We start from the raw sequence: 22,878 nt of genomic DNA on the forward strand, positions 1-22,878 counted from the left end.
TATAACGTAAAAGCCGGGAAAACGCGAAAACCGGCAAGGTATCATTGGGGTGCTATTATTTTTTTTTAATTTATTTGTCAGTATTACTAATTCTAATCTGGTTGGAGGATTTTCGTTGGGTGGCACGAAAACGCGGATTCGTAACCACAGTACAGAAAAAACAGAGTTATGCAGAGGTAAAGAAATATACAAAACAAACGGAATGAATGAGACATTGAATTTTTTACATCAAGTGCGCTTCGACATCATTAATGAACTGTGTTTGTGAAGTAGCGTAGACAGCGTGTTCGGGCAAACTGTTCCCTTCCTGGACTGCTAACGAAAAAAAGAAGAAAATAGAAAGCAATTATTTTTAGGTTGGAACTTTTCGAATAATTTCCAATGGTTTGAGCCGGTTGCTCTTAAATCGTGGGAAATGAGGTAGTTTAATTTTTCTATTTTAGTCAAGTTATTGGATTTCTGGTAAATTAGTTTCAATCTCGTGAGTTCAGTTTTTCTTTTCTAATGGCTGCACGCCAAGCCCTCTGCAAAGCGCAGATGGTGAATTACGCGTGCCGAATTAATTGCTAATGAACCCTATACAGCGAGCCTCTGCACTTTGTCGAATTTTTGTATGTTAGTTTTTGTGAAGGAGAACCAAACAGCGTTGGCATAGTCAAGCACAGGCCGAATGAGTTGTGTAGGACAACAGTTTATTATCGCGGGATGAGTATTTCCGTCGCCTTCTTAGGTACCACAATTTCGCTAGCTCTTTTTTGACCACTGCGTTTCTGGGCATGCCCCAGTTCAGATCGCTTATGAACAAGATACCTAGGTACCTGAACTCATGCACGTTTTGTATTGTTTCCCTTGATCTTATAAGAATGAGTCATTATATTTTTCTTCCTAATTATGGAAATGACTACTGTTTTGTCTGGGGGTTAATAAGCATCTGCCATTCTTTACACCAGTGTGAGATCTTGTCCAACGCGCTTGGTAATTTCGAGTTGTCCGAAAGGTTTCTTATTTCAGAAAATATTATACAATCGTCAGGAAAGTGTCTAATGTCTATGTTGATGTTATCAGTTATTTCAATAATATAGAGCAGGAAGAGAAGCGGGGAAAGTACTAAACACGGAGGTACTCCGGAGCACACAGGCTTATTAGTTGAGCCATTTTCGTTAATTTCCACGAACTGAGATCATCTAGAGATCTAGTCCTTCATCCAATTTACAAGTTCTCTATTGCCTAAAATTTTTGTTACTATGTAAAGTAGTTTATTATGGGAGACTCTGTCGAATGCGTTTGACATATATAAAAAGATGGCATCCGCCAGACTTCTACGATTTATAACCGAGGAGAAGGCGTGCAAGCTTTCAATTCACTGGGTGAACGTTGACGAGCCGGATCAAAAAACCATGCTAGCACACATCTAAGATGTTGTTTTCTTCTTCAAAATCAGTTATATGCTTTAGGATAACATATTCCAGTAATTTGCAACACGTTGATGGAAGTGAAATCAAAAACGCATAGTTTAAAATGCTTTGTCGGTTGCCCGTTTTATGAATTGGAATAACTTTGGCTTCCTTCCAGTGGGGTGGAGTTCTTGATTCATGTAGCGATTTTCTAAACATTAGTGATAAGCACTTTTATATCTATTCTGCGTACCTTATGAAAAAGGGTGTGCAATGTTATCTGGTCGGGCACTTGTTTTTAGGGTCAAGATTAAGAAGAAGACAGAGTATACCGTCCTCAGAAATTGTGATGTTCCTTACGGTATCTTGCAATTGCCTATTCATGAAGGGTGGCACAACGCCGTTGTCATGTGTAAAGACTGAAAGGAAGTAGCCGTTGAAGTTGTTAGCCTTGTACGGGTTGCTGACGATTGCTGCATGATTACTTACTGCGCGTTGATTAATGTACCTCAATAACTTATCTGGTGATGTTCTGATGATGGAATTTAAAGCTTCGTAGCAGAACGTTTTTTGGTACACTTTATTTTAGTCCCAAGTTCTGTAGTTAAGTTCGTGATTTGTTCTTTTATGCGATTTTCCCAATCGTGGTTTGTTTTTAGAGTTTGCTAATATTTCGCTTCGTACGAATGACTTCACACGTTATCCAAGGATTTCGCTCAGCGGTTCTTTAAATTTTAGCTGAAATGTGGATGTTCATACAATGGAAAATCAGTGACTTGAAGGAATTCCAAAGGTCAATTGTATAACTATCTTATCGCAGGAAAAGTTCATAAAAAGGGTCAAAGTAAAAATCGAAACAATCCATGATGGCCATATATTTAGCACGATGCAAATCTAAAACTTGAATAACATTTCTGGTATTTTTTGGCACCATATCTAGTATAAACCAGGCTACCACAATGTCATGGTCAGATATGCCGTCAACGATCTTCACGTCTAGCTCTTTTAGAAAGAAGTCGCTCACGAGATCAGGTCCAGGACACTTTGCGAGGAAGCCTGTGAACATGTAAAGTCTTACACACTCTGGGACAACTGACAACTAAAGCAAATTTTGTGCATAGTATTTGTTCCGCCAATGCGTGCTAAAGGATCTTGAGGTTCAGGCCAAGCAATTTAAGGCAGGTTGAAATCTCCCTCCATTATTATTTCATCATGTGGTTGAACGTTCGATTGCATGTATGTATCCAAAATGTAAAAAGAGAAACATTCAAGATTTTTTTGCGAACCCGGTAAGCAGCACTAACGTAGAGGGTAAACGCATTAAATTAAAGTTTGCACCATAATGACTAAATTCCTGTCACGCCCGGATTAGGCGCGTTGCTTTAAAACATGTTTGTACAAGATATCTACCCCTCTGCCGCGTGACTGTCGATCCTTTCTTATTACGCAGTAGTTTGCTATTTCAAGCTCATCATCATGAATACGCGACGAAAGCCAGGTTTCCGTCATTATCCTAACGTCTGGTTCGTGAGTCATGGTAATGGCGTCAAGCTTTTCAAATTTATTCAACAGGATTCTTGCGTTAACGTTTAGTGCTTTTATTGCAGACTTTTTAGTAACTGCTTTTGGACGTGGTCATTCTTGGGTAGTACTTCCAGGCAAGAAAGTGATGTCGCTTTTGTTTTTGTCCCACGCGTACAGGTGGTCCTTTATTTTCACTTTGTCGAAACGCAAAGTGACCTTATCTCCGGACGTATTGTTTGGTCTCGTTCGCTCCAGCAGCGTTTTCCTGACTTCTTCTACTGCAATCTAAACGTCCCATTCGTTCGAGCCGCTTCGGAACGACAGGGCATGGGCGTGGACATTGGTAGCCCCACTGGGTGGTCCCGGTGGGCCCCTCTCGCCAGCAAAGCATCCTCCGTAAGGTCTGTATCGAACACTTTTCTAGCTTACTTCGTAGGAAAACGCTGGCTTCATGCAATGTCGAGAAATAGATCGAGTTGACGAGCAATCGAACAAGTTGGATTCGTCGCAGCAAAAGGAACAAGCCCGACTTATCGACCGTATTTTTTTTTCTGCTCTTCCTTTGCTCACGTTTTTTTCGTCTCGAGAGCGCCGACGTCGGAACTTGCGAGTCTTGCCCCTAAAACGGGTTGTTTAAGTGCGGAGGTTCCTACCCACCGACGGTGGTGAAGACGGTGCAGCCCATGGAGAGGGCGATGGAGATGGCGGCCTGGCCGACGCCCCCGCTGCCCGAGTGCACCAGCAGGGCCTCCCCGGGACGCATGGTGCCCCGCACAATCAGGGCGTAGTAGGCCGTCGAGTAGGCCACGGGCACCGTCGCCGCCTCCTCCAGGCTCCAGTTCTCCGGTACCTCCCACAGGAGGCCCGGTTTGGCCGCCACGACGGTTGCCATGCCCTCGGCCTCCACCGAGCCCATCACTCGGCGCCCCGAGGGGTCCCGCCCGGAAAACTCCACGCCCAGCACGCAGTCCGACGTCGCCAGGTTGCCTGCACCCCGAGACGCAAGGAGCGACCCCTCTCGTCGGTCGACAGGAGGAGGGGAGAATGCGCAACTGGCAGAGCCCAGACGGTTGCTCTTTAACCCTTCGACTGTCGAGTGTTTTTTTTTTCCCCAAAAGGTGCTTTCCAGAGGTCGGGTTTTGTTTTCTAAGGGAAGGCCAATACGTGGATGTTGTTAATTATCTAGGGGGTTGTTCACGATTAGAAGCATCAAATTGAAACATTGAAACATATCTTTATTTCCATCAACGATGGGGGAAAACCAAAGGAAAAAAGCTGCTATTTGCAGCTTGACCGGCACTTTGGTTCTCCTACAAAGGGTACAAAAAAAAAAAAAAAAAAGCTGCTATTTGCAGCTTGACCGGCACTTTGGTACACCTAGAAGGGGTACTATGTGAAAATATTGAAGGCGAAAAGTTGTCACTTTTTGCAATTCGGTTTTATGTTGGTGCATCCCCGCTGCTACGCAACACTCCGGCGGTTTCGGATTTAGATCCGGAGGCACTTTACAGCTCCTCCGTGGGACAGTAAGCACTGATCCTCCGAATTCAACTCCGAGAGGCGTTGAGTGTCTGAATCGGAAGACCCGGTGCTCTGACTGCCACTACCGCCGGAGCACCTGACACGTGAAATTCGCGAAATACCGAGCCCGAAAAAGTAAAGTCGTTAACAGTAGTATCCTATTCGTCAGATGGCGATAGTGATCAAAGTGGCCGAACTGAATTTCGGAAAGAATCTGTTTACGTCCATCACTGCGGGAGACAACGCTCCCCCAAAAAGGACGAATTCATAAACCTCACTTCAATTGAGGGGCCCCTCCACTTCCTCGACGAAGGCGCCAGGGCCGGCGCTGGCCAATGGCGACGACGGATTCGCCGTCGCGATTGGCTAGCGCCGGCCCTTGCGCCTTCCTCGAGGAAGTGGAGGGGCCCCTCAATTGGAGTGAGGTTTGTGAATTCGGCGGGACGTGCACTCACCGGAGAGGGCCTCCGGGGGCAGTTTGCCCGTAGCCAGCATGATGTCACGGAAGTTGAGGGGCGCGTAGTAGACGCTACACAGCACCCGGTCGTCCGGGGCCGGTCGGTACCGAAGGGGGCTCTCGTACCACTGCAGGCTCGACAGGTCACCCCGGGTCTGCACGTTGAGGTACGCCTGGTCCGTCCACAGCCGGGGGGCTCCGCCTGCGGGCCGAGAGTAAGCCGTCGAGACGGGGTCAACATGCAAGTGAAAGGGTAAAAGAATCGTGCCGTTACTGGAGTGCCTAGATTACGGAGAGCTTCCAACTTCTCGGTTGGGGTCACGTGGTTTAGGGACCGCATTTGCAATACGAGCATCGAAGCGGTGACGAGAGCGTCGATCGTCGCTAAACGTTTCAGCCTGCTTACCTCCTCGCCACGTGCAGTGCATGCGCACTTGGCATTTGGAGGTATTCGCCATCAAATTCAAACTCTTAATTCCCATGGTTTGAGATGAACCCTCCCTTACACGACAAGCGCCCCTGGCAAGCGGGTGCCACCTAGAGAAGTTCCGCAAAAAGCACAAACAGGCGCACCTGCTTACACTAATATTCAGATCAGAGTAACACAGAGCCCAAAGACGTCATCTCTGTAACAAGCTACTGTGTCTGCTAACTCGAGCTTGAGAACGGATCACCAACCGTTTGACGTGCACCCTTTTCGCGCAAGACCCGCGACTCGGGCACCGAAACAAATCCCCGTAGAGTCGGCCCCCTATGTTACCGTTCTTGAGGTAGAGCTTTACGCCCAAGTGCCCTCGTAACTTCTCATCTAGTCCCTTACCGTGCGACGTCGCTACGACGGTCGGCCATCCGTTCGGGGTCGAGTTACGTTTGTTTACGCGGCTGCAGCCGATGGCCTTGTCGTCGTTCTGTTGTGCGGGTTTTAACTGCGACCGTTTGTATTTTAGAACCTACGCCGAGAGACAGCACTGTCTCGCATTGTCACTGCAGTCATCGACAAAATGAGAACGTCTGGGAGAAGCTTCTCTTGCTACGCCTACAGCTTACAGCGCGAGCTCCCTGCCTCCGACATCGCCTCAACGTCTTGTGCACCTCGAGCTTGCGCGTGCTTGGCAGAGCACGGCGGAAGGCACGGAACAAGTGCTGGAGGCCGAGTGCTCAAAAGACGCGCCCTGCCGTTCTTACTCTATCGGCGCCTAAAGCTATGCAGGTGCCGCGTCGTCGGCTTCTTAACCGCCGCTTGCCATGTCTTGTTTGTTTGCTGTTTTTCTTTTTTTTTTTTCATTTGACTTTCGCGGGCTAATTTGGTTTGCGGAGGGAATGGCAACCGTCTTTCTCACTCCTTGACAAGATGGAAATGGTTCCTTGGCGCAGAGTTGGTTTTAGCGACCATCGAACTTCTGCCTCCAATCATGGGGCGTTCGTGGCTGGAGAGGCGTCGGCGTTCGCGTGAAAGCAGTAATCCTCGCTGCTTCTCGGCTGCTTTGCGCGGCTCTCTTCTTTGTCTTTGTACGGTTCCGCTGGTTTTGTTCGAACTCTGGCTTCACGGCAGCGAAATCAGATTTCTTTGAAGGACACGATTGCCATACGGCCGATTGTGGGTCTAAGCCCAGACGAAAAGGCTTCGCGGTCAGCTAAAATGATCAGATTTTTCTTTCCGCGCGCACCTGGGTGCTCTGATTCTGTAAACGTCCTCGCAGAATAAACAGTTCAAGAGCTCCTTTTGTTCCTGTTAGCCCGCCCAGAATGTTACCGTTTTTTTGCGGGTCATAAATGTTTTTCGCGCTCCGCTCAAGAATGCATTAAAGCATGTTCAGCGTAGTGTCAAGAAAATAATTGCTCATCACGAAGCCCTTGCCTTAAAATTAGAGATAGGTCCGGTTTTGATATTGCGAAATATGAGATATATTGAACTAAAATGCGTGTTCGACGGAGTTCGTTGTAAACGGGTCGACTAAGAACAAACAGATCAGAGGCAGCAAGATCTTCTTTCGCTATTTGCATGCGCTGATGAAACATTTTTACCGAAAATGTGCGGCTGATTGTGAGCTTGCGCTAGGTTTACAACTGTAATGTTAGTTGATTACTCGCAAGCTGTGGCGCCACATCAAATATAGAGGCCGAGAAGGCTCTCGCTGACTATAATCAAAATTGGACCCCAGGGAGTACCAGCCCCTTGGGTACAAAGACTGCATGAAGCCCCACTCACGTGACTGCGTCACGGTGTGCCTGAAGGAGCCCCACTTTCCGTCGCGGTAGACGTTCATGACCAGGTCACGATCCACGAGCTCCTTGTGCTCCGAGCTGGCGGGCTGGAAGTCGGCCACTGGGTTTGCGCCGCCTTTGAGGCTGGCATTGAAGACGCACCTGAGAGAAAGACCACTAAAGTTAGGTAACCTACAGTTATGTATGCCATGGTTCTGTACACTGTCCTTAAGTACACTATAAATATTTAGGTCCAAGAGAGCTACGTCCAAGACAGCTAGGTCAGTGAAAGCTAGGTCCAAGACCTAGCTTTCACTGACCAAGACCAAGACGTAGACACAAAGATGTCAAAATTACTTTTAAAAAGTAATTATATTGCATTACTCATTACGTTTTTGAAAACTGCAAAAATGTTAATCACATTACAAATTACCGCACACTAAAGTAATGACATCACATTACAATTACTTTGCAAAAGTAATAAAATTACTTTGGCATTACTTTTGAATACCTTGAGGCAGTAATTCGTGCTAATTTTATTTGCCCTATATGTACCAAAAGTCAGACCTTCCTGTTTACACCACAACAGCCTTATGCGCCTCAAAGTACCATACGGAACATTCGTTTTGCTGGCGCACACGAGATGAGTGATAAGTATAACGAATAGCTCTTTTAGATGTGACTCAATGACAGTCGACTCACCGGTCTCGCTGTTCATTCAATGGTGAAGGTTCTTACTAAAAGGATGATACGTTTCCGTCTTCCTGATTTAGACAAAGTTATAGTCCGTTTCAGTCTGTTAAGTCCGGCCATGGAAGCTAGTTCTTGAGGCCTGTCCAAACGGGACACAACAAAAATCGTCAGGCGACAAGACTTCTGCAAGAATCGTCAAATTTGAAACGGACGCTTCGATTTTGACAATTTTTGCACGAGTCGTGTCGCCGGGCGATTTCTCTGGCAGAGTCAACATCACGACTTTTCTCCTCGCCTCGTCCACTTTTCTTTGACGTCGGAGCTCGTCAGATTCGACGTCACACGCCACCTGCCACTAATGGTCTCCCGTGGCTCTCTGACCTCGCTGCCGCCGTCGCCTCGGCTGGAAGGCCAAAGAGGTCCGGCTTCGGTTGGATTTGGGAGATTCCTGCTTGGAAGCGTGGGTTTCGCTTCCCGCAGGAAAAGGGAATGAAACCTTCGTGTCATTCCCTTTCCCGTTTTCGGGACTTGAAAAACGGCAGAAGCCTTGAGCGCTTGACCAACACCTAACAGAGCGAATGAGTGGCCCTTCGGATCCACGCGATGAGCAGACCATGGCCGCCGTGGAGGGCACGGGCGACATTTGGCAGGAAAAAACGTTTACCCCACCAAAAAAAAAAAGAAAAAAAAAGAAAGAAAAAAAAAATGGCCGGAAGCGGAGCGCCGAACGATATTTCGTAGTCGTGTCGCCTGAAGAGTTTTGTAGTGTCCTGTTTGGACAGGCCTTTAGAAGGAGTCGTCACGTGAAACTTTTCCCTTCCGCGTCGGACGCAGCATGATCCTGTCGTCCCAAGCGCACTTGTTGGTGTATTCCCGGTCATTCCTGTCAAAAAGAATTGTTCCCAAACAGCCGAAAAGCCCAAGTTTTTGCGAATTGTGACACAAAGGGCTGGATAATTGCTAAGCAGAGGTGTCGACAGTTGAGAGAAGGAATAATACGAGCTTCCTAAATTGTGTACTTTCCCCCCAAAAAAAGTGAAAGCCGTTTACAACTCCATGTAACGCCGAATTGGAGCGCAGCTCTTGAGGAGGAGGAAGGAAGGGTACTGAGGGTAGGGTAGAACCCTCCTCCTTCTCCTCCTCCTTCCCTCATTCTTTAATATGCTCCGGGGGGGTCACCTGGCCTCGGGGGGGGGGGGGGGGGGTGTCACGTGACTTCGGGGAGGGGGTCACGTGACCTCGGGGAGGCGTGACCTGGGGGTCACGTGACCTTGGGTGTCACATGGGGGTCACCTCAAGGTCACGTGACCCCCAAGGTGACCCCCACGTGACCTTGGGGGTCACGTGACCTGGAGGGGTCACGTGACCTCGGGGGGTCACGTAACCTCAGAGGGGTCACGTGACCTCAGAGGGGTCACGTGACCTGGGGGGTCACGTGGGGGTCACCTTGGGGTCACGTGACCTTGACCTTAAGAGGGGTCACGTGACCTTGGGGGTCACGTGACCTCGGGGGTCACGTGACCTCGGGCTCGGGGGTCACGTGACCTCAGAGGGGTCACGTGACCTCAGAGGGGTCACGTGACTTGGGGGTCACGTGACCTTCAAAGGGTCACGTGGGGTCATCTTGGGGTCATGTGACCTTGAGATGACCTTGGGAGGGGTCACGTGACCTTGGGGGTCACGTGATTCCAAGATGACCCCACGTGACCCCCAAGGTCACGTGACCTTTGGGGTCACGTGACCTTGAGATGACCTTGGGAGGGGTCACGTGACCTGGAGGGGTCACGTGACCTTGGGGGTCACGTGACCTTGGGATGACCTTGGTTACGCCGACGGCGACGCCGACGGCAACGCCAACGGCGACGGCGACGCCGACGCCGCTCAAGCCGGGAACGGGCCCCTAAGAGCTGCGCTCTAAAAACGGGTGGCACAACCAGCTTGTAGCCTTATTCCCGAATAAACTTCTCAAGGGAAGGGAGCGAGGCATACCGCGAGAGGCACCTGCTTTGCTCGAGGACGCACGAAACCCCTTGGGGCCTTGAAAGGTGCATTTGGAATTAATTATTTATTCCGGTCGTTTGTTGTTCACAATGGTTGAAGCTTACGGTTTGACCTTTCTTGATGAAAGAAGAAGGCTGGGGATCTGCTTGTCCTGTCTTAGGTTTGAAAATATGTTGACCTCACTAATGAAGTACCCTTCGCCTTGTAGCCTATGAGCCGTTCATCCTTCAGCTGACAGTGCGGTGGAAGCTACGTGCTCATTGGAAGTCACATGTCTAATTTTCGCCACGCAACCACGCTCTCGTTCATTCTCTCGCGCAGAGAAAGGGACGGGTCCGGTGATTAAAGGGAGGTGTTTGATTGATTCTGGTTAGCTCGCAGTTCCCACCCCACTGTCAGCTGAGGGATGAGCGTAGTACAGTATCGTCGTGATAACGTGACGCCGTGAATCAGTCTTGCGTGGAGCTCGTAAGCCGTGGCCTTTCAGCGATGTCTACTCGTAAGCGTTTCTCCTTCGCCTTTCCAGCCCACCTTTGTGCGTCTCTTTAGTTCTACGTGCGAGGCTCTGCACTCAGGTGGTCGTCGTTTATTTTCTATGATGTCTCTTCCACAACATTTTACCATGCAAATTAATTTTTATAGCGGAGCTGTTAAGGGACAGTTTCCCCAGTTTCGTGTCCGTCACCGAAAAAATGTCGACAGAAAACTCTCAACAGCTACCGCCATCTATGAGCGACGGCGGAAACCAGACAACCGGCTTGACGGTTGTCGGGTTTCCGCCGTCGCTCCTAGATGGCGGCAACCTTTCCAGCCTTTCCACTCTCGTTTTCACCATAGTGGAAAGGCTGAATTTCTCTACGCGTCGTCCTGAAGACGTCGTTAAGGTCGTCCTAGACGTCGTCCTTGAGGTAGTCCTTGGAGTTGTCCTCAAGGTCGTCCTAGAGTCGCTCTCCAGGTCGTCCTAGACGTTGTCCTCGAAGTCGTCTTAGGCGTTGTCCTCTGGCGTTGTCCTCGAGGTCACTCTAGAAGTCGTCTTTGAGGTCGTCGTAGATGTCGTCCTCGAGGTCGTCCTAGACGTCGCCCTAGACATCATCCTTTAGGTGTCGTCCTTAAAGTCGTCCAGGAAGTCCTCTTTGAAGCCGTCCCACCATAGTACAGATTCGCCCCTGTTCCTTTTTCACCAAAGTGGAAAGGATAAAAGCTTTTTTCTTCTTGAGCTTGCAAACGAACTTCCTCATTTGGGACAAAAGAAGTGAGTTATTATTGTCGAAATTGCTGCCGGAAAGTAATGCAGTACATTACTAAATTACAAGCCTGGAGAAGTAAATAATTACATTACTGGTTACCACAAAAATAAATGTATTTATTGTAATTTCATTACAGTAATGACGTTACTGCCATCTCTCGTGTTTGAGCTCCACTTTAGCATGTTTCAGAGGTAGAAATCTCAATGACATTGTTATGCCTGTGTCAAAAAAACGGCAGACTTCCAACCGAATTGTCAGCTTACACTAGCTTGATAAGACCACGGTTAGGTAAAGTTAAGCAGTCGGTGAAACTCCTAAGCTCAACTGAATCCTCTCTCGGACGTTTTCACACTGCCGGAACCGTTCGCTTCCGCAACGTAGACTGCCCACCTGATGTGGTGTCCTCCAGTCTCCTGCCTGAGGCAGTTGGTGAGACCGACGACCCCGCTGGAGCCCACGTCCTCGGCCACCAGCCAGATGTTCTCGCCCGCCGGCCTCTCCTGGTACTCGGTCGCCTTCGCTTTGATTTCTTCCACCCAGCCGAACTCGCCACTTCTGACCCGGATCACCGCCTGCTTATCTGCACCGGCTGGTGTCGCCAGCCTCTTCCTGAACAGCAGGAGCGCAGACACATTGTTGGACCGGAGGCTCACGAGCCGGAAGCCACGCTTCCCGAAGGCAGCCTCGACGAAGTCCCGAGAGTGCACCCGGAGCGGCACCTTGCCCACAGTCGACAGGAACATCTCGGCGGGCGTGAGCGCAGTTCGCAGAGACAGCAGAACGAAGCCGCCCTCTCTCGACTGAGCCGCGAGCGCGTCCGTGAGCGCCTCCAGAGCCTCACTGCCGGCTGCGGCACGGGCTATCAGGAGGTCAGCATCTGGAAGGGCGGTCCTCGACGGAGACGCCACGTCCCAGGCAACCTTCTTGGCGTCTTCAGGAACTTGCTTTTCCGTCAGGATATTCGGCTGCGGGTGTGCAATCGTCAGGTCCGTCTTGAGGAGGATGTGGGACAACGCCAGGAGAGCGGATACCCTGGGCGCCAGGAGAAAAAGGCCAGCATGCGCGGCCATCTCAAGGACTTTCAACTTCTTGACACCGGTGTTCTCAACGACCACGTCCAAAAGGTGCCGCAGTGGGTCCTCTTCCATGAGGGCAGTGTTGAGGAGGTCCCTCTCGAGGTCCTCCTTGTGGGCCGACAGGACCGACTGGACCGAGGCCACCAGGGAGCCCGCCGAGCTCTCAGCCTCCTTTTGGACGCTGGCCAGGACACGCAACAACCCGTGGTTCTCGGCCTGGCTCTCCAGGTACTTGTGGAGAACCTGTTCGGGTGCCTCGCAAACCCCGCTGATCACGTCCGAGATCGGAGCCTTGTTTTTGGCGCACGACTCGAGCACGCGGCGGGCCATGTTGCAGCAGACCTCGACATACTCGCGGACCGCGGCCTCGCGCTGGCGGCCCACCGACTCGTCGTCCATGTACGGCACGAACAGGTACTCCTCGAGGAACGGCTCCTGCTGCATGGCCCGGCGGGGCGCCACGTTTGTTTCGAGGCCCTCCATGACCACGCCGCCGGCGCGGCAGACGTTGAGGTACTTCTCGTAGACCACGTTCAGTCCTGTGCGAGAAGCGTGAAAGGGGGAGGAGGTTTTCTCAACTTTGCAAAAAAATACCTCGAACAAATATCTAGATCTTGTGACGAGCTGTACATCCTAAAGGCTCTTTCACATGCTGCGATTCTCGTCCGAAATCGGTGCGATTTCCTGGATATGTGCGAATAGGATCGCAGTCGCACTGTCGCAGCGGCTCTGCGGCTGCGACAGAGCCGCTGGAAACCAGCGGCTCTGAGGCTGGTTTCCACCAAGTTGATATTTTGTCACAGAGTCGTTGCGATCGCTTTCCCGCCAACCAATAGCGAGCCTCGCGGCCGTGAGTCCCGTGACACTACACACTACTATGGCGCCTGGAATACGCCTCCGACTGGTGTGCTTTTACCGCATCCAAAAAAGTGGTCCCTCTATTTTCGCCTGGTGACGTCATACAAGTGACATCCTGGCTGTGTTCCAAATCTTACCCAAATGGGTCAGAGTTACTCCGGCTGCGCTCGTGTCACGTGACAACACAGATTGAAGAACACTGGACGCGGGTAGCGGGTAAATATTGAAACACGGTCCCTGTCGCCGGTCGCGATCCTGGTGGTGTCCGAACAGCGGAGGGGAGGTGTATGTGGGAGACGCCTGTTCTGCTGCAAGTCGCTCTCCAATGCGACTGTCCACGGAAGCCTCGGCAGCCAGAAGTTGGGACGCCGTGACAACAGCGGCATTGGCGTTCGCTCGTGCTTTAATTAATTTCACCAGCATTTCTACGACCAACTGCAAGGATCGCGACATGCAACAGCATGACACTCCGGTTTCTGTGACGTCATTTGTTGCCACTTCGGGACCACTTTTGATGTATGGCCAGCATATATTATGCTAAACACACAAGTCGGAGACGCGGTCCAGGCGCCATAACATTACGCATTCCGAAACGCTTCCAGCCGTTCATTAGCCAGCTTTCATCCGTTAAAGCTGCGTATTCGAAAATAAATTCAGACACGTAAAAGCTTTTGGCTTAATGGTTAATTATTAAAAATTTCTAGTGACATCATGTATTTGTAAAATCAAATACGATATAGCTTCGCCAGTACAGGATACTCTTCCGAACATCCATGAGAGCGGCGGCGAACGTGACTGTGGCGCCTTTAGCGGACTAGGATTTAACAAAAGCAGACAAGGCTGTGGACAAGTATAGGCTCCGCGACGTCCTCGAGCTTTGCCAGCCCCGTTTCGTCACCCCAACAGCTAAAACAATTCATTACGGTCAGTCCGTTTGCAAAGCAGAATCCCCCTGATCGCAACTGCAACGACAAAAAAATAACGCGCGCATAAACAAAGATAGAGCAGTTTATATAGCAGTCTCAAACGCCTCTCAGAGGATCACACGCGTTTGAAGCGCGTCTGGGAAACGGAAAAAAAAATGTGTTTAGCTACTCGAACTACGTCGTAAGAGGTCACTGTTGATCCCTTACAAACTAAGTTGTCACCATTTCTTACCTGAAGAGGTTATCATTAAAACGCGCGCAAACACGTTAATAGAGAGTTTCAGAATAGCGCACGCTAAAGCTTTGCGTACGCAAAGAATAACGTCGTCGCCACTGCGCATGTGCCGAACGCTAAGCACGTTTTGCGCTTTGCGTGCGCTACTTTAGCGTATGCTATTTTTTGGAATTTGCGTGCGTACGCGAAGAACCTTTGTGCTCCTCCAAGGAGGATTCGCGATGAGACGTTGGTTAAAGACAAGACGAGCACAGTTAAAAAATGGCGGCCCCCAGAACGATGGCTGCTGCTGCTTTGGCGGCGTCGCGTGGGCGACGTCGGCGGCATTCTCGCGACTGCGATTTTCATTACGAGACGGCATTGCACTGTTTGGAAAACTCAGTAAGGTGGGCAAGGATCACCGGTAATTTAATGCTTGCGTCGCACGAACATTTATCGGCGAAGGTTAGAACACGAGACCTGTCTTACCGAGGCGACGCATGCGGACATGATCGGTCGACCGCTCGCGTCGCATTCTCACGTTTGAACAAATGCAAAATGTTACTCTGGACCAAAAAACTTGTTTCTTTTCAAGCTACAACATTTCGTGTTTGAAATTAAAATCGTAACTGTATCTTGGTGGCGTTTCAAGCGCGAGATGCTTGGGCTTTTGCCCCACGGCGGAGAAACTCTATTCTAAAACTTTCTTGTTTTGTCTACGCTAACGCAAGCGCTAAATGTAGTGCTAGCGTGCGCTAAAATTGCATAAGTTATTCTAACTTTTTACGCCTTTTTCCGTGACTGACCATTTAGGTCTGAAGAGTGATTGTTTTCTTGTTAAATTTGTGTGTGCTTATTTTACGTTCTATTTACTACGCATTGCATTTAGATATTTTTTTGGCGTTTATTGTGCTAGCTTTTTATATGTGACGTTTAGTGTTTCGCTTTTTTTTCCTATGTTTTTGACTTGCGTGGCATTGGCTTTGCGGCATTCTTTTTATACCTTTGTTTTTGTTTGGACATGCTACGCATTTATAGCGCATATTTTTATTTTTTTCGTGACTCTTTATATTTATACTCTTTACAGCTCTTTTTAGATATTAGAGGACTTTTTAGAAAGTGAACGTTGCCAATTTGTTTTCGTTTTTGGCACTTCGTGTCTTTTAATGTTTTTTGTTTCATGAATTTTTTGTGCGTCTGTGATTGCCCTTCGAATTTGTAAGTCACCAATGACCTAGTATGATTACCTTGTAGGATGCCTTTCATGTTTCTGCACTTCTGCATCAGTGATTCGATTTATGTACACTACCAAAAACGTTTTGCTCAACCACTGTCTGTAGGGGGTCGAGGACACGTCAAGCTGCTCTATAGCAGCTTTTTTCCTCCGCCTCCCCCGTCTTTGATGGAAATAAAGGCAATTATTATTATTATTAATATAAAACTCCCCAGTATTACCAGAGCAAGCGCACCAGCGGCTGCAGCACAAAAACAAAACAAAAAAGTAACGATAAAAAATGACCTGAAACACTTTCCGAACTTTGGAGGAAAGATGGGGTTGTCATCTCAGAAGAAAATAAAAAGAAATGGGGCACAGTCGCGAACAACGGCGAATAAAACAAAGAAATGAGCAGACTATACAAATATACAAATCGCCCAACTAAGAAACTCCTTCAACGACTACGATAGTCGCGCATGTGATGGTCGCCGTCGGTGTTGAGTCTACAACAAACAAAGAGGATGCAACACGATGAAACTGACCGAAAAAGAAAAAAAGCCCCATTTTTCCTTCCAGCTGCTTGTTACACGTTGGTTTATTTGCTTTCGCGGAGTTGGTAGGAACTAAAAACAAAAAAAGGGGAAGGAATAAAGTAGTTCAGATCCCGTTGCCCGTAAAATAAGAGTCGCACGCTGCAGTCTGGTACGTGGAAGCAGTGTGCGACCGAGCTTTTTTGCTTTCGCATATCGTTTCCCAGTGACTTTGGCAGACTGTTTGTTTGCTCGCTTGACGAAGCAGTCCAAAAGTACATTCAAGTACTTGTTAACATATATACACGTCCAGGCAATCCTTGCACACCGTGCCCTTGTTTCGAGTGTCGATCAGTGGCCTCAAGCGCGTCTTCAGCTGAACTGTTGTTTGGTGCAATATATCAGTGAAATGTGTGTCGAAGGCACGGATGATGTTACCGTCTAGGTGGTGAGCTAAGTCATAGGATAGTGTCGTTTTCACATGCGAGTATTTATTGTTCTTCAACGAAATGTCTTTCGAGGTGTTGCATGCTTGTGATTGCGGTTGGACTTGGCAAGCATGATGACAGATCTGACTGGCTGACCACCCGGCTACATGGGGCTGGGTGTCCAGTTGTGTGTCTGGTCTGTCGTCCGTCAAGTTCTCCGCGATCTCCGTGAAGTTTCCGTAATCGTCTGTTGATGCGTCAGTCGCGATTTTGAAGCCAGGTTTAGGTAGCTCATTCACTTTTATTTGATTGCTGCAGTAATTCAATAACTCACGTTTCTTCGGTCTTTGTAGAACGGAAGAAAATTTTTTACCACACGCAGAAACGTGTTTTTATAGCGGTAGGCAGCCCATGGCATGCGTGCCCTCTCCTAGTATGCGCTGGTGTTTTCCCGGAGGTGGGCGATTTATCAACCAATGATGACCCATCGCAGATATGCCCGCGTACACAAATAAAATCGGAATAGAAATGTACACAGAGGGTACACTTTTTAATACAGCTAATAAATATCAAAACACTTATTTGAATATTCCGGATTAGAAACTCAATCGAAGGCAAAAATTTGAGGACATCGCAGACGACCGATAGAAAGCAAAAACAACAACAGAGTTCCAGACGGCCCTCAGTCTGAGCATAGCGTAAGCAGACGAGCAGACGAACCGGCGGTAGTAAGCGCCAACGCGAAGGAATGAGAGTAAAAACTAGGGTGCCTTAATGTGCGCTTTGCTTAGGGTGGTGGCATCTCGCCATTTTGTCCCACACGTTTATTTTTATTTTTTGTTCAGAAGCGCGTGAAAGAGCGTGCCCCTGCACGCGTTCGTGGCGCTGACTGTGCTATGGCGACATTTTGTTTTCGTCGATTTCTTTGTAGTTTCATTGTGAGCGCGTGCTGTCGGCATCGGGTACTACAAAGGATGGCATCACCCTAAACAGAGGGACATTGAGGCACCCTAGTAAAAACTAGACAAATAAGGTAAAGCAAAATACGCGATGGTTCCAACGTCAAGCAAATAAAAATAAGAGAAAAAAACACAACATAAAAGCAAGAAGGAGAGAGACCGCGCCGGCGTAGCGTCGCCTCAAACTTAAAAACAGTTAAGTGGAATTTGAAAAATAGAAGTTGCAGATGGTCCAACGGGTGCCGCCTTTTATTGGAAAAGACGCAGTAGATGTTAGTCGTCCCGGCGCTAACAATCGGAATTTGTGTACTGTATATAACGTTTATTTGCTCTACGACGCTTCCAACTTTTTTCTTTTCCAAGCGCGAGAAGTCTGCTTTTTCTGTAACTCCGCCTTTATTAATTTCAGTAATAGCGTCAAATTTTGCATGTGCACAATCAACTTCTTCTAGAGCATACTAACATCGCAGCAACGTACCTGGTTTGAAATTGCCTTTTGCTTTTTTTATCCGGAGATGATCCGAGCGGAATTAGCTAGCTCGCCTATTCGAGAAAACGGTTATGAGCAAGGCACTCATAAGAATTGGGAATTGCATCGACAAAACGAATTGATTGGTAAGTACAGTAAAGTTGAAACGTTAAAATGTGCCGAAATATTTGTACATTGCCCTTATTTAAGAAACAGCGCGAAGGTACATTCGTACTTTATCTGTTACAGCGAGTTTGATCTCTGCAAGAAACAGCGCAAAACGTAGTTAGCGTTACTGTTCCCATGGCACACGGGTGCCATGGGGAACAGTACGTTGTGACAAATTGTTTTTTTTTAATTTTTTTTAGGAGAGTTCCAAAATTGCAACCTGAAAGCTCGGACATCTTTCCCACGCGAAGAAAATCTCCTTCACTCATGAGGTGGTACCTATTTTTTAACATTCAAAGCAGCGAATACTTGTGGCAATTTAGGCAAAAACAATGCGTTGTGGCGAATTTGTCTGCTAGCCGAGACTCCGAGCTCGCCAGGGATGCTGCGATCACTTTTCGCCCGCTCTCCGCGGGAGTTGCCAGTATTGGCTTATATAATATTTGGTAAAACGCTTGACGTTTTTGTTGTATTTTAGGCAAAGTGAAACGCGTCACGTCTGTGTCCGCTGCAACTAACCTTGGGTAGAAGAGCCGGCCGCAAACGAAAAAAATCACGCGGTTGTTGGAGCACGTGAAAATAAACATTCCGATCGGACTCGCTGCGTTGTCTGTCGCACCGACTTTTTTCGCACCGTCGCTGCATGTGAAATCTGGCTTAATGGTATTCGCAAGAATGTACACGGTGCAACACTGTTTTACGAACTAGTGATCGCCATTGTTTTGTGTTTTTCTCTCAGAAAGAAAGGGCTGATATCCGAAGTACCATAGTGGTGGAATGTTCTGTTTTGGAGCACTCACCTACCCATAGCCTCAGAAGTCAAATGTTAAATAGCGCAGAACTCGCGTTTGGGCTAGCAGTGCTGAGAAATGTATGTATACCGAACTGGCTGGAGCTAGACCCCACCCCCCCCCTCCTTCTTAGTATACCTGGTTTAATGCCAGAGTAGGATACCTGCCTGATCTTTAACATGTAGTACGAGACATATGTCGTCGCACCAAGCTACCATATGTTGCACCGAGGGACTATAGTCCTGAACAACAAATTGCATAAAGGACAGACAAGGAAAAGAACAAGAAAGTGAAGACGAGGCTAGCACTAGTCCCGTCTTTGTGTTCTTGTTTTTTTCTGTCCTTCGCGCTGGTTTTTGTTCATAATGCTCATCCATTTAGCCCAATTCAACATTTTAGTAGAGCTGCCAATGTTGCACCAAACTACCGGAGTTGCACTATGGTTGTTAAGCTTCCAGTGTTGCACCGAGGCGTTGCACTGAGCTACGTCAGAGTTCTGCTGAGCCACCCACCTTGGTCTCCCACTGCGCAGACGACCTTGGCATGCACTGCCGGATCCACCTTGCAGGAGTGGATCCTGGCGGGCAGGTTGAACGAGCGCACAGGGTTTCTGACACTGCTGAACTGCAACATTGTGTCCAGGAAGGTCACCCAGTTGTCCTCCCACTTGAGTTTGCCGTAGGGGTCTGCATCGACGGCCACACATTTGCATCCGATAAACGAAATGGTAGAGGCCACCATTTTAAAAAAGATTCACACAAATCGAAGGAAGCATCTCGTCTCTTCACACACTTGCGACTGCTTACAACCGAGTCCGTTACAGCCTCTTGTGATCGCTTGAGGGAACACACTGGTGCCATGGGGAACACTTGCGATTCCTGTATAGTTTATTTTTTCGTGCATTATTCTCTTCTTGAAAACATATTGAGAATCTTATAAACCAGCATTTCTCGGGTAATATGTGCATTTGTTCTCGCAAATACCACAAAGCTTTCGCTCTAGAGAAAAGCATTTCCCGGCCACCTCATAGACGGGGCCGGCGGTTAGATATTGAGAGGGGTCGTAATGTACTCGGTCGTAAGAAGTCGCTAGTGTATAAACCAGTCGTAACAATGACCTCGAACTGGATAAGTGCCGTGGCCCTCAGCGTGCCCGAGGCACGCTTGTGGCAGCAAATGACAGCCCTGTCCAACTTACGCTGGATGTCGGCCTTCAGGATGCCCTTGAAGCTTCCGGAGTACTCGTACCCCCGGAGGCGCAGCTCCTTGTAGATGTCTTCGGCGTCGAGGTCAAAGGTCACGGTCTCCGGGGGCTCGGAGGGCGCCTCGTGGTCCAGGAGCTCCTGCCCGTCCTCGGGCAGGAAGATGCGACCGCTCGCGGCCACCGTGCCGGCCTCGCACACCTCGAACTCTCCCGACACGCGCATCACGTTCACCATGAGGCGCACTGGGCCTGCGCGGCGACAAAAAATGATAAAGAAACACACAAAAAAACAAAAAAAAAACAAGAAAAACACGGGGTGTGAAACAAAAATATAATTGGCTGTGGTACATTGATTATGGTAACCATGGAAAGCGCGAATCTTCGAGAGTTAACAAACGTTATGGACATATTTTCATTTAGGCGTTAATGCTTCGATTATTAAACAGTGTTGTTTAAATCGTTCGCAGTGAAAACTCTTGTCTACTTTTTTATATATAGTTGGGTTTTCGCGAAGTGCCGAATGATAAATTATATGTACTGCGTTCGAACATTCCTGTCACGCTGCTGCTGTGGAATGTAGGAGTGCAGAGATTTCGTCAAGCCGTCTGAGCGTCTTTTTCGCGGTCCCCATCGCTTTTTCGAAATGAGTATAAATGATATCATTTATGGTGGAAGATACGTGTGTGGACATCATACGCATCGCAGCTGCAGGATAAAATCTTCTCCGTGTCTTAGTCGTAAGCGGCGCCACTTCGGTAACTGGCCACTTCCGTCAGTGGCCAGTGGTAGCCCGTCACGGGCATGATTTGCCACGGTTCTCTACGGGAGACGCGACTGTGTTTTTAAGTCGTATTCTGGAAGGGCCACATCATATAGAGCTTAGAACTTGCCACTGCCCTACACGTGTTGCTTACAAACATTTTCGTCATAGACAGTTTTCGCGCCTCAACGTCCTCTAGTGCAGTTTAATGTTCTTGCTGACCTTAGCATGCGTCAAAGCGGAGAGACCTCTGGGACGGGCGTGTGTGCCAGCGTCCACGGAGGTCCGAACGGATCCGCCGACCAGAAAATGCATGCACTTGAGGGCCGTAAGACCGAGGTACCGAGGTACTCTTGTTTTTGTTTGTTTCTTTTTTCTCATTTTCGTCGTCTGGACGATGGAGACATTTCAAGCATAGGCTGCTCAAGCACGTGACAATAAGGGGTATTCTCTGGACGCCATATTTGAGGGCGATGTTTAGAGCGCATTCCCACAACGAACTCGCATTAATAGGCTGCTGAATCCCGCAATCTTGATGGTGAGAAATGCACACTGCAAAACAACTGCGGAAGATCGCCGTCAGCACGCACTCAGCAGTCGCGCATACATACAGCTATGGTCGCCAGTGAATACTGCCTATGGGACTATCAAGTGGATTGCATCAAAGAATTCGCCGTAATGTGTGTTCTCAGCTAAAGAGTCTCTGGCACCACTAAACCGCCATATACAAAATTACGATGTAAAAAAAAAACGGAAAATTTTTTTCATTGCCACACTGAACTACGACGTGAAAAATAAGAATGGTCGAGTCCCACAGGTCAGAGTGATGTAAACAACCTTATTTCCACGAGCACCGAAGTTTCGCAAATCTTGCGACTTCTGAATATTGAAAAAAATTTATTGCACGAATTTATGAGCCCCATCTAATGAATACATACCATATCACTCTAAATTGCAAACGTTTTTGCCTGAAAAAAAAAAAAAAATTCCTGAAACCCAGATTTTTCGAAATTTGTGAAATTATAGGCCCGTGAAAATAAAGTTGTTTAGTGACTGAGTCATTCAGAACAGGTCGGGGAGTGCCACAGCTGAATCCTGCTGCAATAAAATTGACGGAGCACGCGGAACGGAAAGTTGATTTTACATCACAGTTCTGTTCCGTTCCAACACTCTTCGCGGCATCTGCGTATAAAAAGGCATATAACGAACGCTTGCGAATGTGTTGAGCACATATTTCGGCAGAGATTTCGAGCCGAAAGCTGCTTTCATTGCGGCGTGGACGTACCGCTTTTGGGAAGGATGATGGCCCTGTGCAGGGTGACGTCCTCGAAGATGACGGGCACCTGGGTGTAAGGCTTGCCCGACCGCTTGGCCAGAGACTTCCAGGCCAGCACCATGTACCCCGTGGCCGGGAACAGCACCCGCCCGTCGACCTGGTGCCCCGCCAGGTAGCTGTCGTTCTCCCCGGCCTCCAGGTCAAACACCTCCACTTCTTCGGAGACCTGTGGGACGGGAAGGACTAAATGAATTTCAACCCGCGAGCGAAATTTATGCGACCCAATCCGAGAAAATGGCTGCCGAATCGCGGCCGGTCAGAAGGCGACGGATGCATTTGGAAAGGACCGAGTACGTTGTGCAGTCTTAGAACCGCTTAAAAGAGGACAGTCTGGAACATTCCATCAGGTAGTCTTGGCATACTCGCGATTGGCGCATAGTTTCTGAGGCACCATGACAGAACAGCACACGAGAAAACAGCACGCGACAAAACAGCACGATCAAAACAGCACGCGTCAAAACAGCACAGCGTCAAAACAGCACGGCGTCAAAACAGCACTCGTCAAAATAGCACGCGACAAAATAGCACAGTGGCAAAACGGCACAGCGTCAGAAGAGCACGTGCCAAAACAGCACGGCGTCAAAACAGCACAGCGACAAGACAGCACAGCGTCCAAAAAAAGGTGTTCCGGAAATTATTGCGGTAAATATTTGTAGACTCCTAAACGTCTCGGTTCTTTTCGGTTTATTGCCGAAAATCAGTACACTGACGAAAATGTAATATTTAAAAGCTTTTGTTTGAAATGTATAGTGAGTTAAGAAGGTATTGTTTTTTTTTATTTGTTACCGTGTGTGGCAGCCTACGCGACCTTTTCAGCAAGACGGACTGGGGCCCTACATTATCGTCGTGTGCGCGCATTTGTACACAGGACGAGCATGAGCTTCACTACCACTTCGGTCGGA

The 22,878-nt window shown here is 48.4% G+C and overlaps 1 protein-coding gene across 1 annotated transcript in view; it reads right to left on the reverse strand.

Annotated features, from left to right (window-relative positions):
* Positions 1-22,878, reverse strand: part of LOC8052014 (fatty acid synthase-like) — a 119,179-nt gene that overhangs the window by 38,081 nt on the left and 58,220 nt on the right. The window contains exons 13-19 of the mRNA XM_042294497.1: positions 21,926-22,142; positions 19,875-20,129; positions 19,190-19,363; positions 11,433-12,657; positions 7,106-7,263; positions 4,895-5,098; positions 3,576-3,905 (exon numbers count right to left, since the gene is read on the reverse strand). Of these exons, the coding sequence (XP_042150431.1) occupies positions 3,576-3,905; positions 4,895-5,098; positions 7,106-7,263; positions 11,433-12,657; positions 19,190-19,363; positions 19,875-20,129; positions 21,926-22,142 (2,563 nt within the window). The remainder of the gene's footprint in view (positions 1-3,575; positions 3,906-4,894; positions 5,099-7,105; positions 7,264-11,432; positions 12,658-19,189; positions 19,364-19,874; positions 20,130-21,925; positions 22,143-22,878) is intronic.

This window comes from Ixodes scapularis, unplaced genomic scaffold, assembly GCF_016920785.2.
Source record: "Ixodes scapularis isolate PalLabHiFi unplaced genomic scaffold, ASM1692078v2 PGA_scaffold6__148_contigs__length_123643588, whole genome shotgun sequence".
Classification (NCBI taxonomy): domain Eukaryota; kingdom Metazoa; phylum Arthropoda; class Arachnida; order Ixodida; family Ixodidae; genus Ixodes; species Ixodes scapularis.